This window comes from Oncorhynchus kisutch, linkage group LG25 (genome assembly GCF_002021735.2).
Source record: "Oncorhynchus kisutch isolate 150728-3 linkage group LG25, Okis_V2, whole genome shotgun sequence".
Classification (NCBI taxonomy): domain Eukaryota; kingdom Metazoa; phylum Chordata; class Actinopteri; order Salmoniformes; family Salmonidae; genus Oncorhynchus; species Oncorhynchus kisutch.
The window spans coordinates 13,777,656-13,795,250 of record NC_034198.2 but is presented as its reverse complement, the minus strand read 5'-3'; the positions used below and the strand labels follow the sequence as shown (position 1 = coordinate 13,795,250).

Below are 17,595 nucleotides of genomic sequence, written 5' to 3'. Positions count from 1 at the left end.
GCTGTATTCGCTGCCAAAGGTGCTTCAACAAAGTACTGGGTCAAGGTTCTGAATACTATGTAAATGTGATATTTCAGTTTTAAATTTGTAATATATTTGCAAAAATATATATATTAAAAAACTGTTTTTGCTTTGTCATTATGGGGTATTGTGTGTAGATTCATGAGGGGGAAAAAACTATTTAATCAATTTTAGAGTAAGGCTGTAACGTAACAGAATGTGGAAAAAGTCAAAGGATCTGAATACTTTCCAAATGCACTGTATGTTATGTGGGTGGACTGAGAGTCTGAGTCAGTCCACCCACATACACTCGCACCCCTTCCACCTCACCAGTCTGTCTGCCACTCGGTTAGAATTACAGCACACTGAAGTGGCTATGTGTCTCTATCTGAAGCGAACACAACAGGGAGGGCAGGGTGACAAAAAAATCCCATGTCACAACGGTGCGAGAGCGAAAGAGAGAGATGTAATAGAAACAGAAGGTTTTGTTGTGTCCTATTTTGTGAGCTGCAAGTCTGGTCTGGAGCAGACTGCGTTTCATCCTCCGTCTGTCAGTTCTCATGGAATTTTCCCCAAGCATGCGCCAATATAACTTTAAGCATTTTTCCAAACTCTATTTAGCAAGCTAGGGAGCTCGTAGAGAGAGGGCTCTGCAGCTCAACCTCTCCCACAGAAGTTCCATATGGACGACACGTGGAGGGAGATCTGCCAGAAGCAGCTGGTAGCACTTTAGGAGTTCAGGCTCCCTACAATTTCATTCTAAATGCGTAATACACCTGCTGTTTATATTCCCTGTTCAGATCTGCTACAAGCCAATATAAAGTACATGGCAAAATGCAGTGATAATAGAGTAATGATTGGGATCATTAGCACATGCTGCGGGGTCTTTGAAGCGGGTATAAAATGGTGTCATTGTTACGAAGTATGAAGAGCTCAGAAGCCGAATACTTTAACAAGGAAGTGAAAAGGTGTTCACCTGAATGCTATGCTACATTCAATTAATATAACTAGACACATTTTGAATCTGTTCTAGTGGTTTATATGATTATAACCGTGAGTTATTTTGGTGCTGAAGATACGTGCTTTCAATTGTAAAGGATCTGTACTTTGTTACACACTTAACTGTATATGTGTCAGCTCATGGGCCTGGCCGTGTACAACAGCATCACCCTGGACATCCGCTTCCCTCCCTGTGTCTACAAGAAGCTTCTGACCCCGCCCGTGGTGCCGTGTGACCCCGATACCCCCGTTGGCATGGCGACCCTCACCCTGGACGACCTGCAGCAGGTCATGCCTGTATGTACACGACACAAGCTGTGACTCAGCTCTCTTAGTTAGCCTCTCTCACTGGCATTCTTTTCCCAATCACACTGCACTCTTCTCATAAGGATCACAAGTACAATAATATTGCAGTAACATTTGTTTGCTTCCAAAGTACTCCGCTTTTCAATAATAATAATAATGTATATAATCAAATGAATGCATGTGATACTTATGAGAGTACTGGACTGTTTTAGAAAGCTTTACATGGTCTCTGAAGGGTTTAGTGTTGATCTGTATATGAATAGGGTCCACTGGGCAAACACTGGTTGAATCAATGTTGTTTCTACGTCATTTCAATGAAGTGACGTTGAACCAACGTGGAATAGACGTTGAATTGACGTCTGTGCCTAGTGGGTGATGTATGGTTGCTAGACTAAGATGTTATGTTAGTTAAAAAGACTGTTAGGATTAACTGCAATATGCCATTGTTCCTACTTATAGCTAAATGTACAGGAACACATGCAATACGCATAAATAATGTACTTGTAATGATGTGAGTCATAGTACGTACATTGCACTATTGATGCCTGGGGTCTAAAGAAATGCTCGTGCGTCACAGGCGTGTGAAATAATCAACCAGGCTCACATTCCATACAGTCCCAGAGTCTCACCCTGCCACCAGTCTTGTTATAACAGTATGGCTGCAGCCAAGGTGAGATGAGACTGAGCTGCAGCCAGGTCTCAGAGGTGCCGTTACAGCCATCATCACCTCACACCCTGGTAAAAAACTGCCCATAGATGTCACACACAGGAGCCCAACACTGCTGATGACGATCTACTGGTGATGGCAGCTTTTTTTATTTTATTTGATTGAACAGGAAGATTCAAGGATACCAGGCTAGCAGTAGTTTGTTAGCTGTCTAGGAGGAGAGATGGAGAGGAGAGATACAGTTCACGTGGCATTGCTTTTCTTTATAATTTTTGATGAACTCCCAAACGAATATTCTACAATTGCCATCAAATGTATGCTTTGTTGTTATAAGATTCCCTTATATAATCCTGTAGTTCCTCATAATATGTTGATTTTTCATTTGCTAGTCAGTGATTTGAAGCCTTGACATTTTCCAATATTCACCAGCAGAGGGGTGTCAAGCCCAATTTTTGCACATCGCCACTTGCATGTTTGATGTCCACAAACTCAAAAGAACAAACCAAATCTATATTGATCATATAAAATGTTGTATGCACACACAACACATTACTGTCACTAAGACTAGTATTTACCTGCTTTTGGTGTAATTGTATAGCTTTTTATGCGGTACGCATCACATTGCGCTGCGTTTTGTCGAGTCAGCCTTGCTGAGGCCAGATGTTGGTTTTTACTGGGCAGCTGGCCTTCTCTTTGCTTACATAACGGCCTCTGGGCGTTTATTTGCTCCCCGTTGAATACTTTTTCCTAAATTGGTGGAGGATAGGGAAAAAGCTACTGCAAGTTCTTTAAAAAGACATGCTAATAGTGCCCGGCACTGACGTCAAACACATGCAATTGTTCTTCAAATGATTTTGCATTGTAAAATGTGCTTCATTTTATGAGGTATGGATTGGAAAGCATAACGTCATGTAAAATACATACAGCATACAATGGTTATTTTGTTTCCTCACTACGTTTTCTAGATTGTGTAGTGGCAAAGGCTTTACATGATTCTCTTGTTCTTTTGTCTTACAATGCCATTACTGTAATTCAGTAAAGTCAGTCATTAGATATCAATAAAAAATGAAGTCAGATTTTCCTCCATGAAACATTCTATGAACATAGTGTACTGTGCTGCATAGGGCAGACGGTCCCACCGTGGCAACTTTTTCAAATGGCAATTTGTTTTCCTCTCAGGTTTTTTTCTATTAGTCCTTCACATTTTTAGAAGAAGACATATACTTCATAAAGACTAGTTGCAATCTACAGTAGCAGTCAGAAGTTTGGACAAACCTACTCATTCAAGGGTTTTTCTTCATTTTTACTATTTTCTACATTGTAGAATAATAGTGAAGACATCAAAACTATGAAATAACACATATGGAATCATGTAGTAACCAAAGAAGTGTTAAACAAATCAAAATAGATTTTAGATTCTTCAAAATAGCCACCCGTTGCCTTGAAGACAGCTTTGCACTCTCTTGGCATTCTCTCAACCAGCTTCACCTGGAATGCTTTTCCAACAGTTTTGATGGAGTTCCCACATATGCTGAGCACTTGTTGGCTGCTTTTCCTTCACTCTGCGGTCCAACTCATTCCAAACCATCTCAATTGGGTTGAGGTCAGGTGATGCAGCACTCCATCACTCTGGAGGTGTATTGTGTAATTATCCTGTTGAAGAACAAATTATAGTCCCACTAAGAACAAACCAGATGGGATGGCGTATTGATGCAGAATGCTGTGGTAGCCATGTTGGTTAAGTGTGCCTTGTATTCTAAATAAATCAGACAGTGTCACCAGCAAAGCACCCCACACCATCACACCTCCTCCTCCATGCCTCACAGTGGGAAACACCTACTCTGCGTCTCATTTGGAATCAGATTTACACCGACCTAATGTCTATTGCTTGTGTTTCTTGGCCCAAGCAAGTCTCTTCTTTTTATTAGTGTCCTTTAGTAGTGGTTTATTTGCAACAATTCAACCATGAAGGCCTGATCCACGCAGTCTCCTCTGAACAGTTGATGTTGAGATGTGTCTGTTACGTGAACTCTGAAGCATTTATTTGGGCTGCAATTTCTGAGGCTGGTAACTCTAATGAACTTATCCTCTGCAGCAGAGGTAACTCTGGGTCTTCCTTTCCTGTGGTGTTCCTCATGAGAGCCAGTTTCATCATAGCACTTGATGGTTTTTGCGACTGCACTTGAAGAAACGTTCAAAGTTCTTGAAATTAAATGTTCCGGATTGACTGACCTTCATGTCTTAAAGTAATGATGGACTGTCGTTTCTCTTTGCTTATTTGAGCCATGTTTTTGCCATAATGTGTACTTGGTCTTTTACCAAATAGGGCTATCTTCTGTATACCCCCCTACCTTGTCACAACACAACTGATTGGCTCAAAAAAATCCACACATTAACTTTTAACAATACTTTTTCTTTTCATATGTGTTTTTTCATAGTTTTGATGTCTTCACTATTATTCTACAATGTAGAAAATAGTACAAATAAAGAGAAACTCTGGAATGAGTAGGTTTGTCCAAACTTTTGACTGGTGCTGTATATAAAAAGCATTGCTTATAGATTTAGTCTTGTGTTTCAGGATCTTGCTCATGGGCTGGCAGAACTTCTCAGCTATGAAGGCAATGTGGAGGAGGACTTCTGCACAACTTTTCAGGTTGGGAAAACACATTCATTCTTGTTCACAGTAACACTTGTGAAACATAATATCTTTGACTTCACCATAATCAATACTGTTGCAGCACAAGGGAAGCGCTCCACTAAATGTGATGACCATTTTAGGTGTCGCAGGAAGAACTAGGTGTGATCAAGTCCTACAATCTGAAACCAGGAGGAGATAAGATTCCTGTCACCAACCAGAACAGGAAGGGTAAGTGAGGAGTAGACAGACTGCCAAAGACCAGAGAAAAGACAACTGTAGTGCAGTAGCATGTGATATATAACAGTGCCTTTCAGACTATGTGGCATTTGCTTGTTCTCTCATTGAATGATTGTTTGATTATTCTTGTCTTTGCAGAGTATGTCCAGCTGTACGTAGATTTCCTGCTGAATAAGTCCATTTACAGGCAGTTTGCTGCCTTCTTCTATGGCTTCCACAGTGTGTGTGCCTCCGACGCCTTGTTGGTAAGAATATCAAGACTTTTACTATCAAAGTGAATTAATACATTAATTCTAATTGATGTGAACAGCTGTAGAAAACCATTATGAATTCCAACTCTCATTGTAGGTTTTTGGAATTAAGTATATCACTATCACTGAGAATTCAGTGGACATCATTTCAGTGCCAGCTGATCCTGTTTGAAGTGTCAGGAGCCAAGAGTTTAGTCAACTCCTATAGAATGTTTTCTGATTAGGCAGCATCGTGATCGTGAGGCCCGGAGAGGCAACGAGGAGTGCAGGATTGGAAGCTCAACTGTGAGTGCGTGCATGTGTGTGAGTGAGTCTACTGTTCCTCGCTGCCTGTTCACAGAGGCTCCCCACCCCCTCTCTTGGCACAGGCCTCCTAACGGGGGTGTTGTGTGTGTGTGTGTGTGTGCGCTGTCTCCACTTAGTGACCAGGGCTCTTTGGGCCAAAAGGGGGAGGCTCGTATGAGTGGCCTATTTAAAGAGTACGTAGGGAACCACAGTGGCAGGGTTGACGTCCACCATGAATATCAATCAGACAAACCACAAATCTGCTGTATTCATGCAGAACCAGCCCAGCTTTAGGGTTAGATTTGCATGGTTTAACATGGGAGGATCTGGATCACTCTGGTCGTTGTCAGTTGGTTTCCCAATAGTTCCTTAACTGTTGCTAGGCTCTGTGAACCCTGTGAGTATCCTCACTGATCTGCTGACAGAAACCTGTGTAACTAGCAAGGAGTGAAATACAGGTAACTGCCAAAATAAAGGAAACACCAACATAAGGTGTCTTAATAGGGCATTGGGGCACCACGAGCCAGAACAGCTTCAATGCACCTTGGAATAGATTCTACAAGTGTTTGGAACTCTATTGGAAGGATGAGATGCCATTCTTCCATGAGAAATTCCAAATTCCAGATATTCATTGTAAATGGTTTAAACACTGTTTAGAAATTCCATCATTTGGTGTTTTGTTGATGGTGGTGGAAAACGTTGTCTCAGGCGCCGCTCCAGAATCTCCCATAAGTGTTCAATTGGGATGAGATCTGGTGACTGAGACGGCCATGACATATGGCTTACTTCGGCCATGGCATATGGCTCAGCAAAAAAATAAACATCCCTTTTTCAGGACCCTGTCTTTAAAAAATTATTAGTAGAAATCCAAATAACTTCACAGATATTCATTGTAAAGGGTTTAAACACTGTTTCCCATGCTGCTTGTTCAATGAACCATAAACAATTCATGAACGGTCATTAAGACACTAACAGTTTACAGACGGTAGGCAATTAAGGTCACAGTTATGAAAACTTAGGACACTAAAGAGGCCTTTCTACTGACTCTGAAAAACACCAAAAGAAAGATGCCCAGGGTCCCTGCTCATCTGCGTGAACGTGCCTTAGGCATGCTGCAAGGAGGCATGCAATGGCCGTATTGTGAGAAGCCTAAGACAGCGCTATAGGGAGACAGGACGGACAGCTGATCGTCCTCGCAGTTGCAGACCACGTGTAACAACACTGGCACAGGATCGGTACATCCGAACATCACACCTGCGGGACAGGTACAGGATGGCAACAACAATTGCCCAAGTTACACCGGGAACGCATAATCCCTCCATCAATGCTCAGACAGTCCGTAATAGGCTGAGAGAAGTTGGACTGAGGGCTTGTAGGCCTGTTGTAAGGCAGGTCCTCACCAGAAATCACCGGTAACAACGTCGATCTGTGGGCACAAACCCACCATCGCTGGACCAGACAGGACTGGCAAAAAGTGCTCTTCACTGATGAGTCTCATCAGGGGTGATTCGTGGTCGGATTCGTGTTTATGGTCGAAGGAATGAGTGTTACACCGAGGCCTGTACTCTGGAGAGGGATCGATTTGGAGGTGGAGGGTCCGTCATGGTCTGGGGCGGTGTGTCACAGCATCATCGGGCTGAGCTTGTTGTCATTGCAGGCAATCTCAACGCTGTGCATTACAGGGAAGACATCCTCCTCCCTCATGCGGTACCCTTCCTGCAGGCTCATCCTGACATGACCTTCCAGCATGACAATGCCACAAGCCATGCTGCTCATTCTGTGTGTGATTTCCTGCAAGACAGGAATGTCAGTGTTCTGCCATGGCCAGCGAAGAGCCCGGATCTCAATCTCATTGAGCACATCTGGGACCTGTTGGATCGGAGGGTGAGGGCTAGGGCCATTTCTCCCAGAAATGCTCGGGAACTTTGCATGTGCCTTGGTGGAATAGTGGGGTAACATCTCACAGCAAGAACTGGCAAATCTGGTGCAGTTCATGAGGAGGAGACGCACTGCAGTACTTAATGCAGCTGGTGGCCACACCAGATACTGACTGGATCTTGTATCTTTTAGACCCCCGCTTTGTTCAGGGACAAATGATTCCATTTCTGTTAGTCACATGTCTGTGGAACTTGTTCAGTTTATGTCTCAGTTGTTGAATCTTGTTATGTTCATACAAATATTTACACATGCTAAGTTTGCTGAATGTTACGTTTTTTTGCCTTGTTTATATATTTTACCCCTTTTTCTCCCCAATTTTGTGGTATCCAATTGTCTCATCGCTGCAACTCCCATACGGACTCGGGAGAAGCAATGGACGAGAGCCATGCGTCCTCCGAAATACGACCCAACCAAGCCGCACTGCTTTTGTATCCCTCATTTACTCACGTGTTTCCATTATTTTGGCAGTTACCTGTACTATATCAACCATCCTTAATAGGCAAACCATGGTCCATATCTGGACCCAGAACAGAGTCATTGTGGACCGAAGGTGACATATGCACATTTAAGACATGCCAAAATGTTAAGAATTGCAGGAAATATGTTTTAAAACAAACATTTTCTTTCCGAATTATGGTAAAATGTGTAGAATTACAGGAAATTAGCTTTAAAATTGCAACATTTTCTCTCCACCAACAAGAGGTGTGTGAACAGTTTGTCGTGGACAGTGCCTGTGTTGGGGTAGGGATTTATTACCACACTGATAAATGGCAATGTGCATCTGGACCTTTGCCACCTAGGAAATGTGTGTGAATTGACCCTTTCTAATAGTATTTCAGTACCTCTGGACTACACCAAGTAATCAATCAATTAAAATGGACAAGATTAAAATAGACTGGGGTACTGCAATTAACTGTGTGTAGTGAACTGTCAGATGAGCTGACAGCAGTGAGCTCAGGGATGTGTCTGGACAAGGATTCTGCTGTACCAGCAAAAACAAATATTTGACTGTTCAATTATCTGTTTGGTGTACGTGTCAGTGAATGCCAGAGTTGGTATTTACTGTACGCCACAACCTACCCGACCCCACCACCAACCACATTTAAACATTAATTAGCCTAACTGCTTTTCCCTTTGCAGGAAATGTAGCATGCTGATTCATCCTTTTTGGATACTGTAGATAGAAAAGAAACACAAAAGTAGAAATCTAGTATGCATGTACCAGCAATATCATTTTCAACAGGATCAACCCCTACAAAAATAGCCATAAATTATAATCCACATAATAATTCACATTTCCTGTGGCTGCTGGATTATTTCCCTGCTGCAGCAAACTGGGTCAAATTAATATCCTACATGTTTATTTGTCCACTCAGTTCTTGCAAATCAGGAGATTTTCCCTCTTTGCTTTCCAAGGCAGTGCATGCACCTATAAACAGGCTCCTTCTATACATGTATGTTCATGCTGGTCAATGCTAGTGTGACAGTGGGATAGAAACATGTAATGTACATGTAGGAAAAGTCAGCTATAGCCCCCGCCCCACGCCAGCAGTTACGCAACGGTTGTCTACGATCTCATTGGTTATGCAACTCTGCTTTGACAGTTATACCAGCTGCCTGGTGGGGTGAGGGAAGGGGGGGGGGGGGGGGGGGGGGGGGGGGGGGTGGCAGACAGGGTTTGAACCGACCCAGATTGTTCAGTAACTCTATATCCCAGCTGGAACTTACCATTGGCTTGGCTTGCTCTAACTCGTCACCGGGTTGTATTTCTGTTTGCACTCACCGGACACGGTGAAACTCTGTTGCTGTGAGGGGGTTGTGCAGACCGTACACTGCCTAACACAGACGTCTGGGTGTGTTGTGATAAGGTGGAGTCACAGATATGAAGAGTGCATGGGAGTGAATGTGGTCAAGGACCGAGTGATACAGAGAAAATATGCAACTATGTCAAATAGGGTTTGCAAAATGAGGCCAAATGTATCAAGTTAGCAACAGATTGGATACTGTATCTGATAAATACAGTTAAGACAGTGTGTGACACAATGATCCATGCATATGGCACGCTGATCATGCACCCCATGCCCTTACTATGACACTGTACCATAGTCATTGATTGCTCTGTTTAAGTGCACATTTTGTGCAGCACTAGTGCAATGAACAGGGATTCATGATTGACTACCATGGTCGTAACTAATTGTCTTGTGTCATGCAGTAGGTTAGTTTTAAAGGGCAACTCCACTTCCTGATTTAGCCTTTTTTTTTCATAAAAAAATGCAAGCAATTAGCTTCAGCCGGCTGGTGTGCGACTGTGGCAAAGTTGTTTTGACTTTGGATAGCCTAGCTCTGGGGCTAGTTAGGGACCGTCAACACAATGTAAATGAGACAATATTTTCATGTTGCACACCTTTTAGTTTTCTCATGAAATGCTTTCAATATTTGTATTTGAATTTCTACAATGTATAATTGGTTTGAGGTTTTTAAGTCATTGAAATTTGGAACTAAAGTCAACCCAAATTTACCACAAGCATTGCAATTGGGTTGCTTACAGCTGTAGTCCGAATTTATGATTACTTGTGTGCTGCCAGCTGTGGTTATGTGGGTAGGATTGAAACAAACTCAAATTTACGCTGGGATGCAGTAATGACTACAAGTCTCACAAAACTCCGTTTTTGATTAGAGTGACTGACCAAAATGATCCTATTTCCACTTTGTAGTCAATTCTGACAGTAGAATAAATATTTCTGACACATATTGTTGCCACGTAGGCTGTTTTCTAAATGAGAAGTTGCTCTTTAATGGACAAAATTCCATCCCATTGGGCACATACTAGTTGAATCAACGTTGTTTCCACGTCATTTCAATTAAATTATGTTGAACCAATGTGAAATAGACATTGAATTGACATCTGTGCCTAGAAGGATTGTAGTGATTGGTTGTCTTGTGAAATCCTGTAGTTTCACTGGAATCCCAGGTGTCCTGTATTTTCATATCCTGTAGTTTTACTTGTCAGACTACCATGATATTGATTCCTTGTCGTGTACCTCTTGTTTTAGTTGCTGAGGCCAGAGGAGGTGGAGATCCTGGTGTGTGGCAGTCCCAACCTGGACATGAGCTCTCTGCAGAAGGCAGCCCAGTATGAGGGCTACAGCAAGACTGACCCCACCATCAGGTACTGTAAACCCATCATCATATCATTGATTTTGTAAAAAGGCCTGATATTAAAGCCATTATCCTGAGTTTCTAAATGACCATTGAACAGTAGGAAATATCCCAGATGGTGCATTTAACGCAGGGATGAGCCCTGACCTCAACCCCATCGAATACCTTTGGGATGAATTGGATCACCGACCGCGAGCTAGGCCTTCCATTCAGCCACAAGAGCATTAGTGAGGTCGGGCATGGATGTTGGGCGATTAGGCCTAGCTCGCAGTCGGCGTTCCAATTTCATCCTAAAGATGTTCAATGAGGTTGAAGTCACGGCTCTGTACAGGCCAGTCAAGTTCTTCCACATCGATCTCAACAAACCATTGCTATATTGACCTCGCTTTGTGCACAGGGGCATTGTCATCCTGAATTAGGAAAGGGCCTTCCCCAAACTGTTGGCACAAAGTTGGAAGCACAGAATCATCTAGAATGTCATTGTATGCTGTAGCATTAAGATTTCCCTTCACTGGAACATAGGGGCCTAGCACAGACCATGAAAAACAGCCCCAGATAATTTTCCTCCTCCACCAAACTTTACAGTTGGCACTATGCATTCGGGCAGGTAGTGTTTTCTTGGCATCCGCCAAACCCAGATTTGTTCATCGGACTGCCAGATGGCGAATCGTGATTCATCACTCCAGAAAATGTGTTTCCACTGCTCCAGAGTCCAATGGCGGTGAGCTTTACACCACTCCAGCTGACGCTTAGCATTGAGGTGACCTTAGGCTTGTGTGTGGTTGCTCGGCCATGGAAACCCATTTCATGATGCTCCCGACTAACAGTTATTGTGCTGACGTTGCTTCCAGAGGCAGTTTGGAACTCGCTAGTGAGTGTTGCAACTGAGGACAGACAATTTTTTTCGCGCTACACCCTTCAGCACTCGGTGGTCCCGTTCTGTGAGCTTGTGTGATCTACCACTTTGTGGCAGAGCCTTTGTTGCTCCTAGACGTTTCCACTTCACAATAACAGCACTTACAGTTGACCGGGGCAGCTCTAGCAGTGCAGAAATTTGACAAACTGACTTGTTGGAAAGGTGGCATCCTATGATGGTGCCATGTTGAAAGTCACTGAGCTCTTCTGTAAAGCCTTTCTACTGACAATGTTTTTTTTATGGAGATTGCATGGCTGTGTGCTCGATTTTATACACCTGTCAGCAACGGGTGTTATTGAAATAGCCGAATCCACATTTTATTACGTTACAACCTTATTCTAAAATTGATTCAATATTTATTTTTTCTCATCAATCTATACACAATACCCCATAATGACAAAGCGAAAACAGATTTTTAGCCATTTTTGCAAATATATTCAAAATGTAATAACATAAATACCTTATTTACATAGGTATTCAAATTCTTTGCTATGAGACTCGAAATTGAGCTCTGGTGCATCCTGTTTCCATTGATCATGGGACAACTTGATTGGAGTCCACGTGTGTTAAATTCAATTGATTGGACATGATTTCGAAAGGGAAACACCTACCCACTTGGGAGCCAGGCCCACCCACTGGGAACCAGGCCCAGCCAATCCGAATGAATTTTTCCACACAAAGGGCCTTTATTACAGACAGAAATACTCCTCAGTTTCATCAGCTGTCTGGTTGGCTGGTCGATCCCGCAGGTGAAAAAGACGGATCTGGAAGCCATTGGCTGGCTTGGTAACACGTGGTCTGCGGTTGTGAGGCCAGTTAGACATACTGCCAAGTTCTCTAAAAAGACATTAGAGGTGGCTTATGGTATAGAATGTATTATTTAATTTTCTGACAACAGCTCTGGTGGACATTCCTGCAGTCAGCATGCCAATTGCATGCTCACTCAAAACTTGAGACATCTGGGGCATTGTTTTGTGTGACAACTGCACATTTTAGAGTCCCATTTTTTTGTCCCCAGCACAAGGTGCACCTGTGTAATGATCATGCTGTTTAATCAGCTTACTGATATACCACACCTGCCAGGTGGATGGATTATCATGGCAAAGGATAAATACTCACTAACAGGGATTTAAACAAATTTGTGCCCAAAATTAGAGGGAAAAGCTTTTTATGAGTATGGAACTTTTCTGGGATATTTTTTTAAGCTCATGTAACATGATGCTAACACTTCACATGTTGTGTTTATATTTTTGTTAAGTATACTGTGTGTGTGTGTGTGTGTGTGTGTGTGTGTGTGTGTGTGTGTGTGTGTGTGTGTGTGTGTGTGTGTGTGTGTGTGTGTGTGTGTGGGTATATATATAAAACTATAGTTTGTTAACAAGAAATGTGTGGAGTATATATATATATATATATATATATATATTACAGTTGAAGTCGGAAGTTTACATAAACTCATTTTTCAACCACTCCACACATTTCTTGTTAACAAACTATAGTTTTGGCAAGTCGGTTAGGACATCTACTTTGCGCATGACACAAGTAATTTTTCCAACAATTGTTTACAGACAGATTATTTCACTTTTAATTCACTGTATTACAATTCCAGTGGGTCTGAAGTTTACATACACTAAGTTGACTGTGCCTTTAAACAGCTTGGAAAATTCCAGAAAATGATGTAATGGCTTTAGAAGCTTCTGATAGGCTTATTGACATCATTTGAGTCCATTGGAGGTGTACCCGTGGATGTATTTCAAGTCCTACCTTCAAACCCAGTGCCTCTTTGCTTGACATAATGGGAAAATCAAAAGAAATCAGCCAAGACCTCTGAAAAATAATTGTAGACCTCCACAAGTCTGGTTCATCCTTGGGAGCAATTTCCAAACGCCTGAAGGTACCACGTTCATCTGCACAAACAATAGTACGCAAGTATAAACACCATGCGACCATGCAGCTGTCATACCTCTCAGGAAGGAGACACGTTCTGTCTCCTAGAGATGAATGTACTTTGGTGTGAAAAGTTAAAATCAATCCCAAAACAACAGCAAAGGACCTTGTGAAGATGCTGGAGGAAACAAGTACAAGAGTATCTATATCCAGAGTAAAACGAATCATATATCGACATAAGATGAAAGGCCGCTCAGCAAGGAAGAAGCCACTGCTCCAAAACCGCCATTAAAAAAGCCAGACTACGGTTTGCAACTGGGGGACTGGTGGGGGTGGGGTCTCAGATGGTTAAGGGGCAGCTCTTGGGGAACTGTGTGGGGGGGATCTTGGAGGGCTGGTGGCCTGGCGATTTGGAGCTTGGGCTGGTGGTTGATGGATTGCTGTTTCGGGTCCCCATTTTTGACCTTGTGGGAGATCTGTCGACGTGCCTGTGAGCAGGTTGTTGACCCTGGTTTCTTCTGTGTGTCGATCTGGATGATCTGTTAGATGACTAATGTGATGTAGTTGTTGAGCGGCTTCACTGCAAGTATTTTGGATCTTTTTAAAATATTCAACGGAAAAAAACATTTAAAAAAAAATAAAAAATAAATAAAGTTAATACATCTAATGAGTTAAATTGTCTGTCCCTGTGGTCAGGGCATTCTGGGACGTGGTGCTGGCCTTCCCCCTGGAGCTCCAGAAGAAGCTGCTCCATTTCTCAACAGGAAGTGACCGTGTCCCCGTGGGAGGAATGGCCGACCTCAACTTCAAGATCTCCAAGATTGATGCATCCACCGACTGGTTAGATACTGCAGATGTCCTCACTGTGTTCTTTCTTATTAGTTGTAAACATTTTGAAAAGTACTGAAAACAGACCTCCTTTAATCAGTTGCTATTGTCACATTTGATTTGTATAGAACAGCAACTTTGAACAAACGTGAATTCATCATTTGACCTTTTCTTCCTCTCCAGGTTGCCTATATCTCACACATGTTTCAACCAGATCTGCCTGCCAACATACAAAAATAAAAAAGAACTGAAGCAGAAGTTAACTATTGCCATTTCAAATGCAGAAGGGTTTGGACTGGAGTGAACTCTGATCTACAAACCACAATGGTGGAACTGTAATGTATCTTGTTTTGTGGTCAGTAGGGTGTGTACATTTGGATATGTTCAGACATGCTATTGGTATACCAGTAAGCTCTCCGCTTCAAATGTTCTTAGCAATTAACTTAACCAATCTGTTTGTGTAGAAATATGAGTGAAACGTTATATTACAGGTAAAGATTTCAGAGCACTTGTTTGTGCGCTCAATACCTTTGCCTTTTGGAAATCGAAATGGACATGGAAAAGGTTCTGCCCAGTCCAGTAACAATGAAGTAGTTTATTAAAGTAAGGGGTTGAATGTAGGTTAGATCCGGGCTGTTTTGGACTGTGATAAAATATCTAGACAGTCTGTCAGTACTGAGGTGTAGGTTCTTAGTGACAGAGCCCATCTCTCTTCCTGAACTGAGTACCTGTACTCTCTGTCTTTGACGAAAGCCTTTTCAGGCTTAAGATTGAACTCATTCTGAGACTGTTGGTAAATTATGAACACAGAGATTGTCTCCTTGGTATTTATACTAATATATTTTGTTGTCAGAGGTCTCAGTGGTTTTAAAACATTTGGAAGAAGTTCCTATTATTTGTGAGCAGACTTTTTAGACCATCCTTTCAGGATGTTTTAATGTAGAGCCTGAAAGGGAATCAAGCTTCAGTAGGGTTTAATCATGTTGCAGTAGTTGTGCTGGTTTATGACCATTGTTAATGTGAGAACATTGGGTATACCTCTTCCCCCCCCCCCCCCCAATTGTCGGTGATGCCTCTCGATACAGATTACGTCTAATGGATACGCTTGGTACATTTGGCATATTGTATGAAATGGTTACGAAACACTAATAGGATCATGATTGATATCAAGGCAAATAAGAGTTATATGGACCTCACACACCTGCAGGCTAGAATGATGAAACGGGTGTATGATCGGGAACTATGTCATTTAATGCGGTTGTAAAGTGATCTCTATTGTAAAGTGACACCTCTTGTGTTGTAGTAGTTAACTCACTCTCAGGATGTCCACATTTCATGTACTGTACGACTCTTCTGAAATGATGATCTTGATAAGAAAAATAAGGTATTTGTTAACGCAGTGGAAAGGTAAACTGCTTTTTTATTTAAAAATTGATAGTGCATGGGTGACGGAGAGAATTGAAATGGTGCAGTTTGAGGCCATGGAGCGGAAAGTGATGCAGGTGCTGGAGATGTGGGTCTGGGCAGGGCTGAAGTTGTGGATTTTTGTATGATGTTGTCGTTTGTATGTGTATATTTTGTATTGTTTATCAAATAAAATATTTTTAAAAAGGTATTTGTTTAAACACATCCATTATGTAAGTGTCACTCCTGTTTCATTTAGCTTCATAGTAACCAAGGTTACTAGGCTTAGAAGATCTTGCCCTAGATTTAGGCCTCCCTCATCAAGCTCTCCTCAGAGAATGGACACTTACAGAACAGAAAGACTACCTGTGCTTCTGTCACAGGAGCAAGCTGTTATTTTGATTTATGGGCCCATGTCAGCTGTTTATCTTCCTCCCCAACAGTGAGAAAGTGAAGTTAAAATGCATACCACCAACTGTGATGTAATGGAAGTTGTTTAAAATATCAGCTTTGTCTTATAGACTAGACTGGACTATACTAACATCGTAAACAAATCTGGGACACTCAAATTAGTTTGATATTTTATGTTTGATATGGTTAGTGCTGATGTTGCTGATGTTGTACCCACTGTGACTATTAAAACCTCCCCTAACCAGAAACCATGGATTGATGGCAAAATTCGCGCAAAACTGAAAGCGCAAACCATCGCTTTTAATCATGGCAAGGCGACTGGAAACATGACCGAATACAAAAGGTGTAGTTATTCCCATTCCCACCGCAAAGGAAATCAAACAAGCAAAGCGTCAGTATAGAGACAAAGTAGAGTCGCAATTCAACGGCTCAAACGCGAGATGTAATGTGGCAGGGTCTACAGTCAATCACGGATTCCTTTTCTGTGGCCAATGTGAGTAAAACATCTAAACCTGTTAACCCTCACAAGGCTGCCCTGCAAAGATGGCATCCCTAGCCATGTCCTCAGAGCATGCGCAAACCAGCTGGCTGGTGTGTTTACGGACATATTCAATCAATCCCTATCCCGGGCTGCTGTCCCCACATGCTTCAAGATTGCCACCATTGTTCGTGTTCCCTAGAAAGCTAAGGTAACTGAACTAAATTACTATTGCCCCGTAGCACTCACTTCTGTCACCATGAAGTGCTTTGAGAGACTAGTCAAGGATCATATCACCTTCACTCTACCTGTCTCCCTAGACCCACTCCAATTTGCTTACCGCCCCAATAGGTCCACAGACGATGCAATCGCAATCACACAGCATACTGCCGTATCCCATCTGATCAAGAGGAATATGTAAGAATGCTGTTCATTGACTACAGCTCAGCAGTCAACACCATAGTCCAAATTCATCATTAAGCTGGAGGCCCTGGGTCTCAACCCCAACCTCTACAATTGGGTCCTGGACTTTCTGACGGTCCGCCCCCAAGTGGTGAAGGTAGGAAACAACATCTCCACCCCGCTGATCCTCAACACTGCGGCCCCACAAGGGTGCGTTCTCAGCCCTCTCCTGTACTCCCTGTTCACACATGACTGCACGGCCAGGCATGACTCCTACACCATCATTAAGTTTGCTGATGACACAACAGTTGTAGGCCTGCTCACTGACAACGACAAGACAGCCTATAGGGAGGAGGTCAGAGACCCGGCCGTGTGGTGCCAGGACAACAACCTCTACCTCAACGTGATCAAGACAGTGGAGATGATTGTGGACTACAGGAAAAAGAGGACCGAGCACGCTCCCATTCTCATCGATGGGGCTGTAGTGGAGCAGGTTGAGAGCTTCAAGTTATTTGGTGTCCACATCACCAACAAACTAACATGGTCCAAGCACACCTAGACAGTCCTGAAGAGGGCACGACAAAACCTACTCCCTCTCAGGAGACTGAATACATTTGTCATGGGTTCTCAGATCCTCAAAAGGTTCCACAGCTGCACCATGGTTGCATCACGGCCTGGTATGGCAACTGCTCGGCCTCCGACCGCAAGGCACTACATAAGGTAGTGCGAACGACCCAGTAGATCACTGGGTCCAAGCTTTCTGCCATCCAGGACCTCTATACCAGGCGGTGT

The 17,595-nt window shown here is 42.7% G+C and overlaps 1 protein-coding gene across 1 annotated transcript in view; it reads left to right on the top strand.

The window, feature by feature from the left end:
• The window catches only part of hectd2 (HECT domain containing 2), a 32,717-nt gene extending 16,996 nt beyond the window's left edge, over window positions 1–15,721 (top strand). Inside the window, exons 15-21 of the mRNA XM_020460876.2 lie at window positions 1,138–1,296; window positions 4,551–4,625; window positions 4,751–4,838; window positions 4,986–5,092; window positions 10,375–10,490; window positions 13,977–14,120; window positions 14,292–15,721. Of these exons, the coding sequence (XP_020316465.1) occupies window positions 1,138–1,296; window positions 4,551–4,625; window positions 4,751–4,838; window positions 4,986–5,092; window positions 10,375–10,490; window positions 13,977–14,120; window positions 14,292–14,412 (810 nt within the window). The 3' untranslated portion in view covers window positions 14,413–15,721. The remainder of the gene's footprint in view (window positions 1–1,137; window positions 1,297–4,550; window positions 4,626–4,750; window positions 4,839–4,985; window positions 5,093–10,374; window positions 10,491–13,976; window positions 14,121–14,291) is intronic.
• The last annotated feature ends 1,874 nt before the right edge of the window (window positions 15,722–17,595 follow it).